The sequence below is a fragment of the Lemur catta genome, chromosome 3, assembly GCF_020740605.2.
Source record: "Lemur catta isolate mLemCat1 chromosome 3, mLemCat1.pri, whole genome shotgun sequence".
NCBI classification, from domain to species: domain Eukaryota; kingdom Metazoa; phylum Chordata; class Mammalia; order Primates; family Lemuridae; genus Lemur; species Lemur catta.
This window is the reverse complement of record NC_059130.1, coordinates 33,983,406-34,001,025: the sequence shown is the minus strand read 5'-3', so window position 1 is coordinate 34,001,025 and position 17,620 is coordinate 33,983,406. Positions and strand designations below refer to the sequence as shown.

At 45.8% G+C, this 17,620-nt stretch overlaps 2 protein-coding genes across 3 annotated transcripts; both read left to right on the top strand.

The window, feature by feature from the left end:
* The first annotated feature begins 693 nt into the window (after positions 1-693).
* USF1 (upstream transcription factor 1) lies at positions 694-7,047 on the top strand. 2 transcript variants are annotated; one of them, XM_045547123.1, is made up of 11 exons: positions 694-822; positions 2,712-2,804; positions 3,557-3,606; positions 3,764-3,879; positions 4,223-4,324; positions 4,561-4,756; positions 5,197-5,284; positions 5,417-5,475; positions 5,625-5,719; positions 5,966-6,094; positions 6,287-7,047. In XM_045547123.1, exons 2-11 carry the CDS (start codon positions 2,797-2,799, stop codon positions 6,374-6,376), a joined length of 933 nt encoding a protein of 310 aa, XP_045403079.1. In that variant the 5' UTR covers positions 694-822; positions 2,712-2,796; the 3' UTR covers positions 6,377-7,047. The 2 variants fall into 2 exon arrangements, with proteins under 2 accessions (XP_045403079.1, XP_045403080.1); XM_045547124.1 differs by lacking the exons at positions 694-822; positions 2,712-2,804; positions 3,557-3,606 and having other exon boundaries at positions 3,762-3,848.
* A 165-nt stretch (positions 7,048-7,212) lies between these two features.
* TSTD1 (thiosulfate sulfurtransferase like domain containing 1) lies at positions 7,213-8,714 on the top strand. The gene is made up of 4 exons (XM_045546532.1): positions 7,213-7,323; positions 7,448-7,718; positions 8,275-8,437; positions 8,526-8,714. The coding sequence occupies exons 1-4, from the start codon at positions 7,213-7,215 to the stop codon at positions 8,575-8,577; spliced, it is 597 nt and encodes a 198-aa protein (XP_045402488.1). The 3' UTR covers positions 8,578-8,714.
* Positions 8,715-17,620: the final 8,906 nt, after the last annotated feature.

Genomic DNA, 17,620 nt, shown 5'->3' with positions numbered 1-17,620 from the left:
AAGGTTTGTATTGGTATCTCATTTTATAGATGAGGAAACTAATTCAGTCAAAATGCTCGCAAAGATCAAAGATCTCAGGTAAGAAGTGGCAGAGGCAGGTTTGAGATCTGGATTTGTGTGGCCCCACAGTTTGAATTCTTCTCATTATGCCACACTACTCCAAATCCATTAAGGGTAGGTCCTGACTGAGAAGAATGGGAGTCAAGATTCCTGTCACAGAAAGTGTGAACCTCTGAAAAACCAGAAGCCTTGGGGTGTTTGGGTGAGTGACTGCTGACGCTAATACCAAGGAGTATGCCAAGATCTGTGTATGCCCTAACATGTACTAATCTCTAGTAGTAAACGCTTCAAAAATATACCCTGATCCAAGATGGCCTCCCAAATAGCCCTTGTTAAAGATGGCGCCTCCATTAGTTGTCCCTCCCTTGGTCTCAGCTGGCCTCACTCTCTCCTTTTTCCTGGAACCAAAAAGGTCCTTCTTAGAACAAAGATGGTAGTACAAGTTAGTCGTCCTTCTCCCGTGCTTGCAGAAAGTGGTTAGCACTTCAAGTATATTTCCAGGACATCGCTTCTTTTGGGCCCCAGAGAGAGCCCAACCCCCCTCATTCTTCAGCCCAACCCCCCTTCATCAAGGTGGAGCAAACGGAAATCGGGCGGCTCAGAATCTATGAGTAGACAGGGCGGGTCGAGAGCGACACTTCCGCCCCTCACCAACATGGCCACAGGCTGGAAGTGCGCATGAGCAGCTGTCTATGGCGATACCCAGGTCGGGAGAGGGAGAACGCTGTCGGAGAAAATCCGCGGCTGAGGCGGCCTTAGCCGGTGAGTACAGACCGGATGGGAGTCTGGAGGCTCGGTGGACCGTCAAGGCAGGGCAGCTTTGATTTTTGTTTCGGTTTTTAAGGTTAAGGAACTCCTGGGAAAGAAGCCTTTGTTTCGGGGGAGGGGGCCCTGCCTGGTTCTTTTATCTCCTACCGGGCTTTGTGGGCCGAACTCGCTCCCAGTCCCCCAGCGCGCGCGTCTCCGCCCTCCTTTGCTGTCCAGCCCCAGGCCGCAGCTGCGGACGCCGGCCCCCCGAGCCCCGGACTCCCTTCCTGCCTCCTCCGGGGAGCAGCTGAGGCGCGGGGTGAGCGCGGCGAGGCCGGCCGGGTCACGGCGCGGGCTCTCGAGCTCGCGCCTGGCGGGCGCTCAGCTCCGTCAGCGCATACTGGTTGGTGGGCCTGCAGGGAGACGCCGCATTCTCCCGCAAGGTGTAGGCGCCTGACTTCTTTCGGTGCTTCATTTTTCCCCCTTTGTGTCCAGCCTTAGCAAGAGCTCTTACTGGGCCCTCCTTGCCTGAGCGTGCACGCTACAACATCCCATCCTGGTTTCCTTGTCACATATCCTCAGTGCTCATGAAATGCTTCCGGATGTCCAACTAAGATTTGAATAAGTAGCCCGACCCCGTTGCTTGATGTCCTGAGAAGCTACCCCTGGCTGACAGCTGTGGCCAATAGAGACGCCTCCTGTGCCCTGCCTTCTCTTCCATTGCCTCCTGCAGTCAGCGAAGCAAGCCTTGGAGGGGCACTTCCTCCTCAGGTTTGAGGATGGAGACGTAGGTGGTCCCAAAACACTAGTGCTACTTCCTCTTTTGGACTGGGATCTCCTTACGGCGATGCTTCCTCGAAACAGTTTCACTTTCAGTTCCCCCCTTTTTTTCTTTTTGATTAACATGTTCCTTGGATGTGGGCTGTACCAGGCTTATCCGCCGAAGATTTTCCTTGTATAGGAAAGGTTTGGAAAATCTTACCGGTAGAAAATTTACAAAAATCTTGCCCCTTTCGTGTTGGGATTATCTTATTGCTTAGTACTTACTGTGTAGCTGTTTCTTTCTGGAGGCATCTGTCGGCTCAGCCCTTTGTTTTTCCTGTCCTCTGGCTGGATTTCAGGATCCTAAGGCAGGCACCTTGTAGATGGATTCCTCCCCTATTGTCTCTTCAAATCCTTGGGCCTGGAGCTTTTTCCCTTCTTGCTGAGGCTCAGTTGATTTGGAGTTGTCATAGCAACATTTTAGCAACTGTGTTATTCTACAGGAAGGCTTGGTGAACAAAACAGAAGGGGCTTGAAGATGATGCACTCGGGCTTTAGGGTCTCTAACAAATTACATAAATCTAGACACCCCAAAACAAGAGCCCTGTCAGTGTAATGGGGTATAAGGGCCAAGTCTAGTCTTTGTGGTTAGGCAAGTTTTTCCAGTGGCAATGGGCTTCAGATTTCCCCTTTCTAGATTTGAGAACAGAAATTTCTTGGTGTACAGTATGTAGCTGAGAAGCTGAAAGAAGCATCAGTGTCCCTGATCTTATGTTTTTTGATAGTAGTGGTCTATACATGGCGCTTCCTAATTCCCATGAAGCTGCCATCATAGCAGGTCATAATAGCTTTAATAATAATCCATCCAGAAATATGTTGTTTCTGTCTTCCAGTATAATTATCTCCTCTCTACCAGGAGTTGGAGTGATAATGGAGGGGCAAGGAACACTATTTATACTATTTATAGAGTTGCGTTTTCAATCACTGTAGGCCAGTCTTCAGCATCAGAATGGGGGAAGCTGATTGTCCCCTGCAGATGATTGGGTTATTTTCCTGGCTGTGTCTTCATGGAGCCTAAGTTCTAGAACCAGAGAGGCTGTTCTATTTCCTAGACTCACTGCAAACTCTGTGATTTCTACCAGGACTTAGCACTCAGGCCTGTGAATCAGGAGATACCAAGACTTCCAAAAAAGACCCAGTTCCTCGGATGTGCCCCCTCACAGAGAGATGAAGGGGTAAGTGAAGAAGAGGCGGGGTCTGGAATGAAAGATGAGTGGCCTGGGAGAATGCAAAATGGCTAAGAGCACTGGCTCTGGAGTCAGGCAGACCTGGATTCAGGCCCCACTCCATCCATCACTTATTAGCTGTGTGATTTGGTTTCCCCATCTATAAAATGGAAGCAGTGCTACCTACCTCATAGTGCTATTCTTAGTATTAAATAAGATAGTACATGTTATATGCTTAGCTTAGTGCCTATATACATAGTAAACACTCAGTAAGTACTAGTTACTGTTATTTTAAGCTAACCCAGCATCTGTTGGGAATGCCAACAAGTTTGGGAGCCATATGTTACTGGGCCAGTGAGCTTCTCATACATTTCTTCCCTTATTCTTTTTTTTTTTTTTTTTTGAGACAGAGTGTCACTTTGTTGCCCGGGCTAGAGTGAGTGCCGTGGCATCAGCCTAGCTCACAGCAACCTCAGACTCCTGGGCTTAAGCGATCCTACTGCCTCAGCCTCCCTAGTAGCTGGGACTACAGGCATGAGCCACCATGCCCGGCTAATTTTTTTGTATATATATTTTTAGTTGGCCAGATAATTTCTTTCTATTTTTAGTAGAGACGGGGTCTCACTCTTGCTCAGGCTGGTCTCGAACTCCTGACCTCGAGCGATCCACCCGCCTCGGCCTCCCAGAGCTAGGATTACAGGCGTGAGCCACCGCGCCCGGCCTTTCCCTTATTCTTTCTTCTGTCCTTTCACCACAAACAGGCAGCAGAAAACAGCTGAAACTGAAGAGGGGACAGTGCAGATTCAGGAAGGTAAGTGTTAGGAACAGAACCAAGACCAAGCCATCATGGCCCTCCTTCCTCCCCCACTCGGCCATCTCCTGTGTGTCCTTTCTTCAATGACATGCAAGTGGAAGAGAAGGAGAAAGGCAGTTAACTCATGGACCTTTCCTTTGCTCCCTTAATTCAGGTGCAGTGGCTACTGGGGAGGACCCAACCAGTGTGGCTATTGCCAGCATCCAGTCAGCTGCCACCTTCCCTGATCCCAACGTCAAGTACGTCTTCCGAACTGAGAATGGGGGCCAGGTAAGGGAGGGGGCCAGGTGGCTGCAGGTGTTACATGGGGTTGGGATTGAGGGAGGTAATTGAACATATTTTGGGGAGACCTGGCTTGGAAGATGAAGTGAAAATGTGGACTACAGTGTGTGGGGGGTACATTACTATAAGGTTTGGAGAAGAGATTGGTGTCAAGTAGGAGTATGCTGAATCCTCTGTATGGGGAAAGAAGGGAGAATGGCTGAATTTGTGTCACTGAAGGACTCTTGTTTTGGGGCTGTATTCAAAGGGCTCAAAGCTTTATGACTGGGATTCCTAGCACTTATTCTTTTCTTCTTTCTTTCCTTCCCTCCCCCTTTCTGTCTGCTTCTAGGTGATGTACAGGGTGATCCAGGTGTCCGAGGGACAGCTGGATGGCCAGACTGAGGGTACTGGCGCCATCAGTGGCTACCCTGCTACTCAATCCATGACCCAGGTACAGGGGTATGAGCTGGGGAGGAGACTAGAGCTCTGAGAAGTAAGATGAAGAAGGAAACCAATAGGATGGGGGTGAAGCTAGGAATGGTGAGGCATCTAGGGCTGCCTTGTCTTAAGGCCCTAGGCTCTCCCTTTCTGGATGTTTCTCTTCTCCCAAGGATAGAAGCTGCAGAGTGGTACAGTGGGAAGAAGTATCTGATGTCATGGACTCTGTTCTCTTGCTCCCCTTCCCAGGCAGTGATCCAGGGTGCTTTCACCAGCGATGATGCAGTTGACACAGAGGGCACAGCTGCTGAGACACACTATACTTACTTCCCCAGCACTGCAGTGGGAGATGGGGCAGGGGGTACCACGTCGGGGAGTACAGCTGCTGTTGTTACTACCCAGGGCTCAGAGGCACTACTGGGGCAGGCGACCCCTCCTGGCACTGGTGAGATAATTGTGTGAGGATGCTGGCTGGAGGGGCTAGGATAGGCTGTGGGACATGACTGCTGGGCAGTGGGCCTTCACTCATGACCCTTAGTAATTATTAAGACCTGAGCAGATAGTGAATCTGGGGCTGTCTTTCTAGCAGGAGGAAACATGTTCTTTTTATTTTATTTTATTTTATTATTTTTATTTTGAGATAGAGTCTCACACTGTTGCCCTGAGTAGAGTACAGTGGTGTCAGCCTAGTTCAACAGCAACCTCAAACTCCTGGGCTCAAGCAATCCTCCCACCTCAGCCTCCCAGATTGCCAGGATTACAGGCGTGAGCCACTGTGCCCGGCAAACATGTTCTTTTTAGAGGAGGGGCCCAAGGTCTTTGCCTCAGGGCTTGGTGAGGTTCCTAGTCGCATGTCCTGACTGAACCTACCCTGTATCTTCACAGGTCAATTTTTTGTTATGATGTCACCACAAGAAGTATTGCAGGGAGGAAGCCAGCGCTCGATTGCCCCTAGGACCCACCCTTATTCCCCGTGAGTGACCCTTGTTTCTTAATTTCCATGAGTGATCTTTATACCTGCTAAATCTTGTGTAATTCCTTACCCTAAATTTGAATCTTATTTTTTGTCCTTCCTCACTCTGGCTATCCTGGGCTCTGTTGTCAGGAAGTCAGAAGCTCCCAGGACAACTCGGGATGAGAAACGCAGGGCTCAGCATAATGAAGGTAGGCATGATCCAGATGTGAAGCTAGGAGCTGTCTGGTGGGATTGGGGTCAGCAGTGATGTCCGAGGGGAGGAGGGGTTAGGTAATTTTACCCTGGGGCTTGTGGTGAGTTTTCCCTGAGTTACCTTGACCTTCACTTTGCTCCACAGTGGAGCGCCGCCGCAGGGACAAGATCAACAACTGGATTGTACAGCTGTCCAAGATCATCCCAGACTGCTCTATGGAGAGCACCAAGTCTGGCCAGGTCATGGAAAGACCCTGGTAGTGGGCAGGATGCCTGAATTCTGTCTCCTGGTATTGTTTCCAGAAATGGTAGCGAGTGGGGCGTACACAGTAGTCGTCTTTTCTTATCTTTCTGAGGTTCCTGTGTCCCTGGGAGAGCTTTATCACCATTCTTAGGGGAAAATGAAGTCCAAAGTGTGAACTGCTTTTGGAAAGCAAGCTAGTTATCTGAAATCCTAGTCCTCATTTTGTTGGCCCTGTCTTGCAGAGCAAAGGTGGGATTCTGTCCAAAGCTTGTGATTATATCCAGGAGCTTCGGCAGAGTAATCACCGCTTGTCTGAAGAACTGCAAGGACTTGACCAACTGCAGCTGGACAATGATGTGCTTCGACAGCAGGTCAGACTCATACCCCCAGTATACGCCTCCTCAACTCCTATGGCCACTGACCCAGTTTAGGACTCCCTACTTTGTTCTCCATAAAGAGGGCTTCACCTTTTTCTCCTCACCTGTGGATGTCTAAATAAGTTCAGGGGCTTGGTAATGCCAACTTTTCTACTCCTTCCTCTTACTCTCTCCTTCCCATGTCAGGTGGAAGATCTTAAAAACAAGAATCTGCTGCTACGAGCTCAGTTGCGGCACCACGGATTAGAGGTCGTCATCAAGAATGACAACAACTAACTATGAGGATTCGAGGGCTTTGGGCCCAAGAACTGCAGATAGCCCAGGAGTAACAGGCTAATCCCATGCCCCTTTGCTTCACTGCCCACTTCTGGCATGGGAGTGGGGGGAGTTCAGAAGGCGTGTCTTTGAACTGAGGCCCTGTGATATGGCATCCTGCAGTGGTGTGAAACACACAATGTGGACGTGCACTGACAGCCTCGCCCACCCCCACCGTGCAGCCCCTGGGCCCTTGTGCTCCTCTTGCATAACGCATGTGCTGTCTCCATGCTGGACAGTGGACACTCTAAACTGGGGGGCTTGCCCTGTGCTTGCTTAGAGTGCCCAGGAGAGGGTCTGCTGACAGGTTATACTCTGGCTTGCCCCAGACCTCTGGCACTGCCATGGGTTCTTCCTTTCCCTGGAGCTGAGGTTTAGATGTGCACTTGGTGACTCAGGAGCAGGCTTAAGCAAGAAGTTGGGGGAAGGATGCTTAGCAGTGGCTGCTGCCCCCTGAAGAGGAGATTGGCCAGCCAGCTGCTAAGGCTTATACAGAAGTCTTTGGAGCCCTGGAGAACAGGCAGGGGCCGGCCCACTTGGGGCCTTCCCCCTTGTGGGTTTTTTTTTTTTTTTTCCTTCCTTTCTTTCCTTTCCTTTTTTTTTTTTTTTAAAGATAAAATCGTTCAGAGCCACAATTGTCTATTTTTCCTCCTTTTGTGGGCCCCAGGGCAGAACGGATGGGGCTCACGGCTCTTTGACCAGTAAGGGCTGGGCCAAGTTTAGGGTGGGGCGCTGCTCCTGTACTCATTACCCTGAGTCCTGGTACCTGGGCCTGACCAGTGTGTCGTTTCCGGACCATGCTGGGCAATCATAAGGATGTCTCCAATCGGCTGTTGTTAGAGGCACCCCAACCAGGTGCTGTAGGGGCGGTGCGGGAGGCCATGCCTTCGCTTCCGTTTCCGGTCTCGGTTGGGGGCGGGAGCGAAGGGTAGATGCTGCGTTCCTGCGACTCGATGCACGCACCCTGGCTGGAGGTACCTGGCCGGGAGACGTGGCCCTCGCCCTGCCCTACACATGGCCCGCTGAATTGAGGTGTTTGTGGCGGGAGCAGCGAAGGGGCGTGGCGGAGAGGTCCCCGTGCACGCCCCCACCGGGTTGGGGCGCTGCCAGGTGAGGGAGCGCCGTGGCAGCGGTGCCTTGGACTCCACCTCACCTGCCGGCTCTCATGCCCTTTCCTCGGCGCCCACGGTCTCCCTCTCTGAACTCCATTCGCTCCTATCCTCGGGCTCGGGACGGCTCTTCGACGTGCGATCTCGGGAGGAGGCGGCAGCTGGGACCATCCCAGTGGCGCTCAACATCCCGGGTATGGGACTGAGAGGGGACGCCCCGGTGGTGGAGTAGAGCCAGTCCAGGAGGGTCTTAGCTAATGGGACCTCACGTAGGATGGCGTGGGAAAGGCACCGGTTACGGGGGTCCTGCGTTAGCGTAAGCCAGCCCTCAGCTTCCCTAGAGAAGGGCTGATTGGAGGCAGATCCTGGCAGCGTAACTGGCTCATCCAGTTTGCGGGGATAGCAGGCGGTGAGAGGGGCAGGCCAGCTTCTCCGCGCTTGACCTCCCCGAGGCTGGATGCCTGAGGCTGCCCGCGCGCCTCTGCCTCCGCCTTCGCCTCCGCTTTCACCTCCACCTCACGACTGACTCGGGAGATGGCTCACATTCAAGGGTTGTTTGGCTGACTCCCTGAGGGAGTAGGCTGTTTCTTGTCCTGGAGATTGGGGTGGGGGAGTGGCCACCATATGTTGTTTGGGGTCCCCCGTAGTTTTGTTCGACCACCAGGATCCAGCCCTTCCAGGGCCAGTTTGCGAACCTGAGGGTGCCGAACCGCCAGCTCTCCATTCTGTCCTCTCAACTCCTCCTCCCAGTGTCGGAGTTGGAAAGTGCCCTGCAGATGGAGCCAGCTGCTTTCCGGGCTTTGTACTCCGCTGAGAAGCCAAAGCCGGAAGATGAGAATCTCGTTTGCTTCTGTCAGATGGGCAAGTGGGGCTTTCAGGCCACGCAGCTGGCCCGGGGCCTCGGATACACAGGGTACGGGAAGGTGTGGCTTGCTAGCTGGGAAATGACTGGGGACTGCCTACCGGGCCTGTCCTTCCCTCACCCCTCTTTGTCTCCACAGGGCTCGAAACTACGCTGGGGCCTATAGAGAATGGTTGGAAAAAGAGAGTTAGGTAGAAGGTGGCTTATTGGTCCCGTCCCCGCCCCCAGTGGCCACCTTAACCAAGGGTGATGAAGGGGCTGACTTGCTGGGTTGGGCAACTCCTTATAGTGCTGTGCACACAAAAGCATCAAATAAAGAGCAGTTAATTAAAATATTGGAAGCACTTAATTTTTCAGGTGGTTCAAAAATGTTATGATTTTAATCTAGACCTTAATTCAGCCCTGTGTCTTTCTCCTAATATTCATCTACCTCTCCCCACCTCAAATTCTAGCAGTTTCCTTAGAGGCTACAATGTATAATTTTTCCGCCAGGCGCTCGGTGGCTCACGCCTGTAATCCTAGCACTCTGGAAGGCCAAGGCAGGTGGATTGCTTGAGCTCAGGAGTTGGAGACCAGCCTGAGCACTGAAAATAGAAAAATTAACTGGGTATGGTGGTAGGTACCTGTAGTCCCAGCTACTGGAGAGGCTGAGGCAGGAGGATCGCTTGAGCCCAGGGGTTTGAGGTTGCTGTGAGCTACGATGATGCCACTGCACTGGGCGACAGAGTGAGACTGTATCCAAAAAAATAGAAAAAAATGTTAAAAATGTACAACTCTTCTAAAATAGTTGTTTTCAGTCAAGATGCACATGAGAATCACCTAGTAGCTTAAAAAAATCTTGATTTTTTTTTCTTCAGATTTAGGAGATGGGATTTGAGCATTAGTGGTTTTATGGGTCCCTCAGGTGATTTCTATATGCAGCCAGAAGCAAGTACAACTGCTCTAGATCAGAGGTCAGCAAACTATGGCCCCAACTGGCTATGCTGCTGTGACCATTTGTTTATGTATTATCTATGGCTGCTTTTGTGCAAAAGTGGCATAATAGTTGCACTATGTCCTTCAAAGCCTAATGTTTTTACTAACTGGCCCTTTACAGAAAAAGCTTGCCTAACATAATAGACCTTCAACTCCTTTAGCCTCGACCTCACCTCCTTCAGACTTTGTAACTGGGTTAGGGAAATGGAAGGGCAATCCCAGGCCTTTGGGTGAGGGAATGGAAGGCGCCCTTCATCCCTACTGATGTGTCAAACACAGATTACAGGAGCCCTTCCTGTGCCACCAAATCCAGGTCCCTGTTTTTATCATCACTGTTATTTTACACTGGATTTAACAGCATTTAATTGGTTAAAAAAAATGAAATAGCACATGCTTACTGAAACAAAATTCAACACTACATAGTAAGTGTATAACTTCCCTCTAGTAAAATGCATAGTTTGATGCACATCCTTCAAGACATTTTAAATATTTTGGTGGCAGAGTTTTCACTTCATAGTCGGATTTTTAAAAAATTTATTCCTTTATCAAGGCCGGGCACGGTGGCTCACGCCTGTAATCCTAGCACTCTGGGAGGCCGAGGCGGGTGGATCGCTCGAGGTCAGGAGTTCGAGACCCTGTCTCTACTAAAAATAGAAAGAAATTATCTGAACAACTAAAATATATATAGAAAAAAAAAATTAGCTGGGCATGGTGGCACATGCCTGTAGTCCCAGCTACTCGGGAGGCTGAGGCAGTAGGATCGCTTGAGCCCAGGAGTTTGAGGTTGCTGTGAGCAAGGCTGATGCCACGGCACTCACTCTAGCCTGGGCAACAAAGCGAGACTCTGTCTCAAAAAAAAAAAAAAAAAAAATTTATTCCTTTATCTGTGGAATAGAAGGTTGGGTCAAAGACGAACCCAATTTTCTGATTCTTCAAGTCTCTGAAGAAATTCTTTTAGACATTTCCTGCATTCCTTGACTTTTTCTTACCTCCTTTTCTTCTTCCCTTCTGCCTTCTCAACTACCCATCTGTCCTACATTTTTATCTCACAGGATACACACCACGTGGTTTAAAATCAGCCATTCTTGTGGGCTCTCCAGCTTCTCCGTAATAGAGCTATCCACTTTCTCCCTGGGCTATTCACACTACATTACTGTCTGAGTTTAGCCAGACATTGTTGGATCTGGAGATAAAGTTGAAATATGTGAGTCTAGCCCAGGGTCTGGCAAATAGTAGGTGTCAGTTATCCTTTCACCAAATACCCAAATCCCTTTGATTCTCAGGTTGGGAAGGTTTTCCTGGGGTCTAATTTCCCTTGGGTCTAATTTCTCTCTTTGTTTTGAGTCTTAACTGTTCCCCTCCCCAGGTCTTTATTATAATTTTGTTATAGTATTTATTATTATTATTGAGGCATAATTTACCTACAATAAAGTGCCCAGTTCTTAAGTGTTCAAATTCATTGAGTTCTCAGTATGCTAACTTGTAACCAATACCCTGAACAAGATCTAGAATGCTGAAATCTCCACAATTTCTCTAGATTCCACTTTCCAGTCAATTCTACCCCTACTCCCTTTCTAGGCAACCACTTTTATCTTCTATAACCATAAATTAGTTTTCTAGCCCCCTTCCTGGCCTGCCAACTTATATGTTTGCTTTCTTCAGCTTTATAGCTGATGAGGGTTCAAGAGAATCTTGGAAGTAACCTGACCTGGCCTACTATATAACCATGCCCTCTGGCTTGATCATTGTTGAGAGAACATTCCTATTCCTCTTTCTCCATCGGTAACTGTTGGGTTCATAACCCTGACAGGCTATTCCAACCCATTATCTTGCCCTTAAGTTCTCTTTCCCTCTCCTCAGAGCTAACTGTTTCAAGCAGCTATTTCAGGCACTAGGGTTTACCAGCTATATACACTTCTCTTGCCTTCTTCTGCCCTCCTTTTCATACTAAATTAAACTTCCCCCTTTCAACCTACTTTGTCTGTCCCAGGTTTGTGTTTACCACATACCTGTGCTATATCTATTACACCACACTTTTGTTCATTTGTCTCTTCCAATTGATTGTGAACTTCTTATTTTTTTTTTTTTTTGAGACAGAGTCTCACTTTTGTTGCCCGGGCTAGAGTGAGTGCCGTGGCATCAGCCTAGCTCATAGCAACCTCAGACTCCTGGGCTTAAGCGATCCTACTGCCTCAGCCTCCCGAGTAGCTGGGACTACAGGCATGAGCCACCATGCCCAGCTAATTTTTTTGTATATATATTTTTAGTTGGCCAGATAATTTCTTTCTATTTTTAGTAGAGACGGGGTCTCACTCTTGCTCAGGCTGGTCTCGAACTCCTGACCTCGAGCGATCCACCCGCCTCGGCCTCCCAGAGCTAGGATTACAGGCGTGAGCCACCGCGCCCGGCCTGTGAACTTCTTAAAGCCAGAAACTGGCTTTCATTTTCTTACCCCCATTTCTCCAATGCGAGTTCTCAGTGTTTGTTGAGCCTCATTAGCCTTCCGACCTTCAGAATATTCTAATTTCAGCCTTTAGGAAGCATCACTGCCTGCCCAACTTTCAAATAACATTTTTATCTTACCAGTCAGAGTTGATAATTTACAATAGGTCCTTATTGCCTAGTGGCTCAAGCACTTGTCTCAGCCTGGCCTTTTAAGCAATCTGTAGTCTAGATCTGGTGTTACCTTGCCTTTCCAAACTTATCTTCCAGTTAGGAAAGGCAACTTTCCCATCAAGCTGTTTTCCTTAGTATCCTAAGTAGACCCTACTCCTTCCTGACCCTGGCCTTTACTCACTATTTTCCCTGTTTGGGAAGCTTCCAGTCTCCTTTGTACCACACTGAATTTCATAAGAATTAGAAGAATGTATTTGGCAGGAGACTTGTTCTTATCAAGAGGGCTTTTAAACTGAAGGAGAAGGGAGAAAAATAACCAGATAAAGTTATATAACTGAATTCCATGAAGGACACAAGCCACAGGATAAAGCTCACACCTCTATTGTAGCGCTTATCACACTATATTTAACTTGCATGGTTCTTCCCTTTTTGAGTGAGCTCTTTAAGGGGAGGGGCTGGTTATTATTGCATGGCCAGTAATGAAACCAGAACCTGGCATGTGGGAAGTACTCAGTAGAGGTTGAATTTTTATTGAGGTATTTACCAATTCCCAGGGGAAAAAATTTGAGGAAGAACATGGATGGTAGCACGTTATGGTGGAAAGAGCAAAGGTTATGAGTCAGAGTTCTGAGTTCCAGTTCTGGCTTAGTGCAACTAAGTGGTCACCACAAGTTACTTTTTAACTATTCTAACTCTCACTTTCCTTATTTGTAAGATGGGAGTTATAAGACTTATCTCCTTGGATTGTTGTGAGAGTTTAATGGGATAACATAAGTAAAGTTCCCCTATTATATAGGACATATAGATTTAGAGATGTATATACAATGATACATAATAAACACGAGAAGGTAAATATAATAGCATAGATATAATTGAACTTTGGTGGAAGGGAACCTGTGACTGGCAGTGGAAAAGAATGTCATATTAAAAAGTAAATATTTGGCTGGGCGCGGTGGCTCACGCCTGTAATCCTAGCACTCTGGGAGGCCGAGGTGGGAGGATCGCTCGAGGTCAGGAGTTTGAGACCAGCCTGAGCAAAAGTGAGACCCCATCTCTACTAAAAATAGAAATAAATTATCCAGCCAACTGAAAATATATATAGAAAAAAATTAGCTGGGCATGGTGGTGCATGCCTGTAGTCCCAGCTACTCGGGAGGCTGAGGCAGTAGGATCGCTTGAGCCCAGGAGTTTGAGGTTGCTGTGAGCAAGGCTGATGCCACGGCACTCACTCTAGCCCGGGCAACAGAGCAAGACTCTGTCTCAAAAAAAAAAAAAAAAAAAAAAAAACAACCCAAAAAACAGTAAATAATAAAAAAAAATATGTCGAGACTTGCTTTATGGCCAATTTTTGTAAATGTCCACAAACACTTGAAAAGAAGGTGTATTCTTTGCCGTTTTTGGTGCAGTGTTCTGTATATTAGTAAACTAGGTCTAGTTTACTAATTACACTGTTCAAACCTATATCTCTACTGGTTTTTTTTTTGTTGTTAGCTTCTTTTATCAGCTATTTTCAGAGGCATGTTTAAATCTCTAACTATGATTTGGATTTGTCCATTTCTCTTTTTAGTTCTGTCAGTTTTACTTTATATATTTGGAAGCTGTGCTATTAGATGTATAAAAATTTAGAATCGTTAGGCTTCCTCCTGGATGGATCCCTTTCTCACTATGTCCCTCATTATCTCTGGTGATGCTTCTATTTTGTCTGATATTAGTACAACTATAACAACTTCATTTTGATTAGTATTTACATGAGGGATAGTGGAACATGCCTCCTGGAATTCATATTAACCAAAGAAAAGAACACTAAGCACAGTTAGACATACAAGAAATGGACTATAGGAAAGCAGATTTTTTGTTATTTATTTATTTAGAGACAAGAGTCTTGCTCTGTTGCCTGGGCTAGAGTGCCATTGTGTCATCATAGCTCACAGCAACCTCAAACTCCTGACTCAGCCTCCCAAGAGTAGGTAGGACTACAGGTGTGAGCCACCACACTCTGGTAATTTTTTCTATTTGTAGTTGCTCAGCTAATTTCTTTCTATTTTTAGCAGAGATGGGGGTCTCACTCTTGCTGAGACTGGTCTCGAACTCTTGACCTCTAGTGATCCTCCCGCCTTGGCCTCCCAGAATAGGCGTGAGCCACCACACCCAGCCAAGAAAGCAGATTTTTTAAATTGAAAGAAAATGTAGGTTGAGCTCATGGGCAGAGACTTTAAAGAGAACATGAGTCAAGAAAATGGAAAGTCCTCAGAAACTAGACCTGATGGTATTTCCCAATGAGAAATCCTTTCAGCTCACACTATACCACTAGTATTTCCATTCTTAATCATATGGAAATGATTCTATATCATATTCCTCAACCTACCAAGTCCTCCAATTAATTGATCTTATCAACTTTTTACTATTTATTACTTTTCTCATGCCCTTATTTTCCTCCTAATCCAATCTGTATTCTATGCAAGATTCATAATTATCTTCATTCCTTTGCATAACTGAGAATACACTTATCAAGAAATTTCTACCTCTTGAGCCATTGTGGTGAAATAATGCAAAAAAAAAAAAAAAAAAGAAAAGAAAAGAAAAGAAAAAGAAAAAAGAAAAAAAAAGAAATTTCAAGACCTATTATATATGAAGAAAGTACTAAAACACAAAGAAAAGACCTTAAAAGAAGACTTGTACAAATGAAAAGACTTGAAATGTTCTTGGATAAGAAAATTCAACTTCATAAATTTATCAGTTTAGTTGAAAACAAGAATTGACACAAAAGCTTGAAAAAGAGCATCAATGAAGGGAAGCAAGACCTACCAGCTAGCAAAATATATAATAAATTAGGTTAGTGTAGTGGTGCATGCCTGTAGTCCCAGTTACTCGGGAGGCTGAGGCAGGAGGATCACCTGAGCCCAAGTGTTGGAGGTTGTAGTGAGCTATGACTGTGCACCACTGTACTCCAGCCAGGGAATATTCTGTCTCTAAAAACAAATCAAAAACAAACAACAATAAAAAAAAAAACAGGCACTTGAAAATAGACAAGAAAAAGACAATTATCCCGATAGAAAAATGAGCAAAGCATATGAAGAGACAGTTCACAGAATACAGATGGCTCTTAAACCCATGGAGATGCTCAGTTCACTCATAATAAGAGATATGCAAATTAAAATTAAACTGAGCTATCAATTTATATTTATCAGATTGGCAAAAATTCAAATGTTTGATAAAACAGTCTTTTGGCAAAACTGTGGGAAAACAGGCAGGCTAATAGATTATGTAAATATAAATTGGTACAACACCTATGGAGAGCAATTTGTTAATATGAATCAAAATAACCAAATATATATTTTGACCCACTATTCATATTTCTGGTGATTTATACCAAAAATAAACTTGCATTCATGTGCTATGATATAGATATATGTTTATCCATTACATTATTTATATTAGCAAAAGACTAGAAGTAATTCAAGTGTCCCTAAATTAAAACTGGTTAAATAAATAACATTACAAGCATATAATAGAATATTATGTGGCTACAAAACAGAATGAGGAAGCTCTTAGTGTACTCATAAAAGATCTCCAAGACACATTGTTGGGTGAAAAATATGTAGTATTCTACCTTTTGTGTAAAAAAAAAGCAAGCTAACATGGATGTATATTTATAATTGCTTATATTATCAAGAAAGAAGCTCTGGAAGGACATGCAAAATTAGTCAGAAGTCACTCCCTTGCAAACCTCTTTAGTATTCTTGCTGCTCTCTCTATCATGTGCTTAGGCAAACCCCAACTAACCACTTACTCTATCCCTGTGGTCAAACAGCAGGGGTAAACTTCATACCAATGTGACTGGTATCTGTTTAAATCTATGTCCAAGATACTTAGTAAGCATTTAACACTGTTCACCAGTCCCGACACACTTCCCTAGTGTGTTCTTCTTCAGTCTCCACTTCTCCCTACTTTTCAGATCTCTTAAAGTTCCTTTTTCCTCAGCACTCTCAGCTGATAACTTTACCTCATACTTCTCAAAGGAAATCAGACTGAACTGTCATCATCTTCCCACCAACAAATCTACCAACTGTACTGTGCATGCTTCCTTCTTGTTGTGGTGGATAGTTGTCTCTGCTCTATTTTAACCCTCACCTTGGGCTTAAGATCTCATCTCTAGCCCGGGCAATAATAGAATGAGACTCTATCTCCAAAAAAAAAAAAAAAAAAAAAGATCCCATCTCTTCTTTCCCCTAGGACTTGGTACCACAACTCTCTTCTCTTTTTCATACATCATTTCTTCTCTTTCTTTCTTTTTCTTCTCTTTTTTTTAAGGGGAGGGGAAGGAAGGCAATGGAGGAAAGAGGGAAGGGGGGAAGGAGTGGAGGAGAGGAAGAGCTAATCACTTCCTCAGCATGCATGCATTTCCATCCAAACAAAAATACCTACTCTGCCTTTATCTAACATCCCTTCCAGCTGCTGCTCCTTTTCTTTGCTGCCCTTCTCAGCAAAATCTCTATTGACCTGTCTATAGCCACAATCTTTATTTTTTTAATGGGGTGTTGAATAATCCCAACCAGAATTTTCTACTTTGCAGACAAACTCACCAGCCTGTAGTTTATAAAATCTGCTTTTTTTTTTTTGAAAGACTACAGAAAACAATTGTCAATGACAAGGAAATTTAAAAATGTATCATACATTTTAGCAACTGTCTGGGAAAAGGAACCCAATGAACATCAAATTATTTTCATGCTCTAAAATTACTTGCATGCTTTGTTAATATATGCACAGATGTTTTATATAGTAATAACTGAAGTGCATACTATTTGTAATAATTCTTTTCATTTACTATTAATTATTAACATTATTTTATGTATACTTGTCCATTAACAATATTTTATTTTATTTTATTTTTTTGAGACAGAGTCTCGCTCTGTTGCCTGGGTTAGAGTGCCATGGTGTCAGCCTAGCTCACAGCAACCTCACACTCCTGGGCTAAGGCAATCCTCCTGCCTCAGCCTCCCTAGTAGCTGGGACTACAGGCATGCACCACCATGCCCAGCTAATTTTTTCCATGTATTTTTAGTTGTCCAGCTAATTTCTTTCTATTTTTAGTGGAGACGGGGCCTCGCTCTTGCTCAGGCTAGTCTCGAACTCCTGATCTTGAGTGATCTTCCTGCCTCGGCCTCCCAGAGTGCTAGGATTACAGGCGTGAGCCACCGTGCCTAGCCTATTTTATTTTTAAAACAAAAAATATAAAACTGGTTAGGGATAAATGCAAAATGTACTTTTAGGCTAAGAAAGACTGCACATGGAGGCCAGGCACTGTGGCTCATGCTTGTAATCCTAGCACTCTGGGAGGCCAAGGCAGGAGGGATCCCTGGAGGTCAGGAGTTTGAGACCAGCCTGAGCAGGAGCGAGACCCCGTCTCTACTAAAAATACAAAGAAATTAGCTAGACAACTAAAAATATATAGAAAAAATTAGCTGGGCATGGTGGTGCATGCCTGTAGTCCCAGCTACTCGGGAGGCTGAGATAGAAGGATTTCTTGAGTCCAGGAGTTTGAGGTTGCTGTGAGCTAGGCTGATGCCATGGCACTCTGACCCAGGCAACAGAGTGAGACTGTGAGACTCTGTCTCCAAAAAAAGAAAGACTGCACAAGTATAT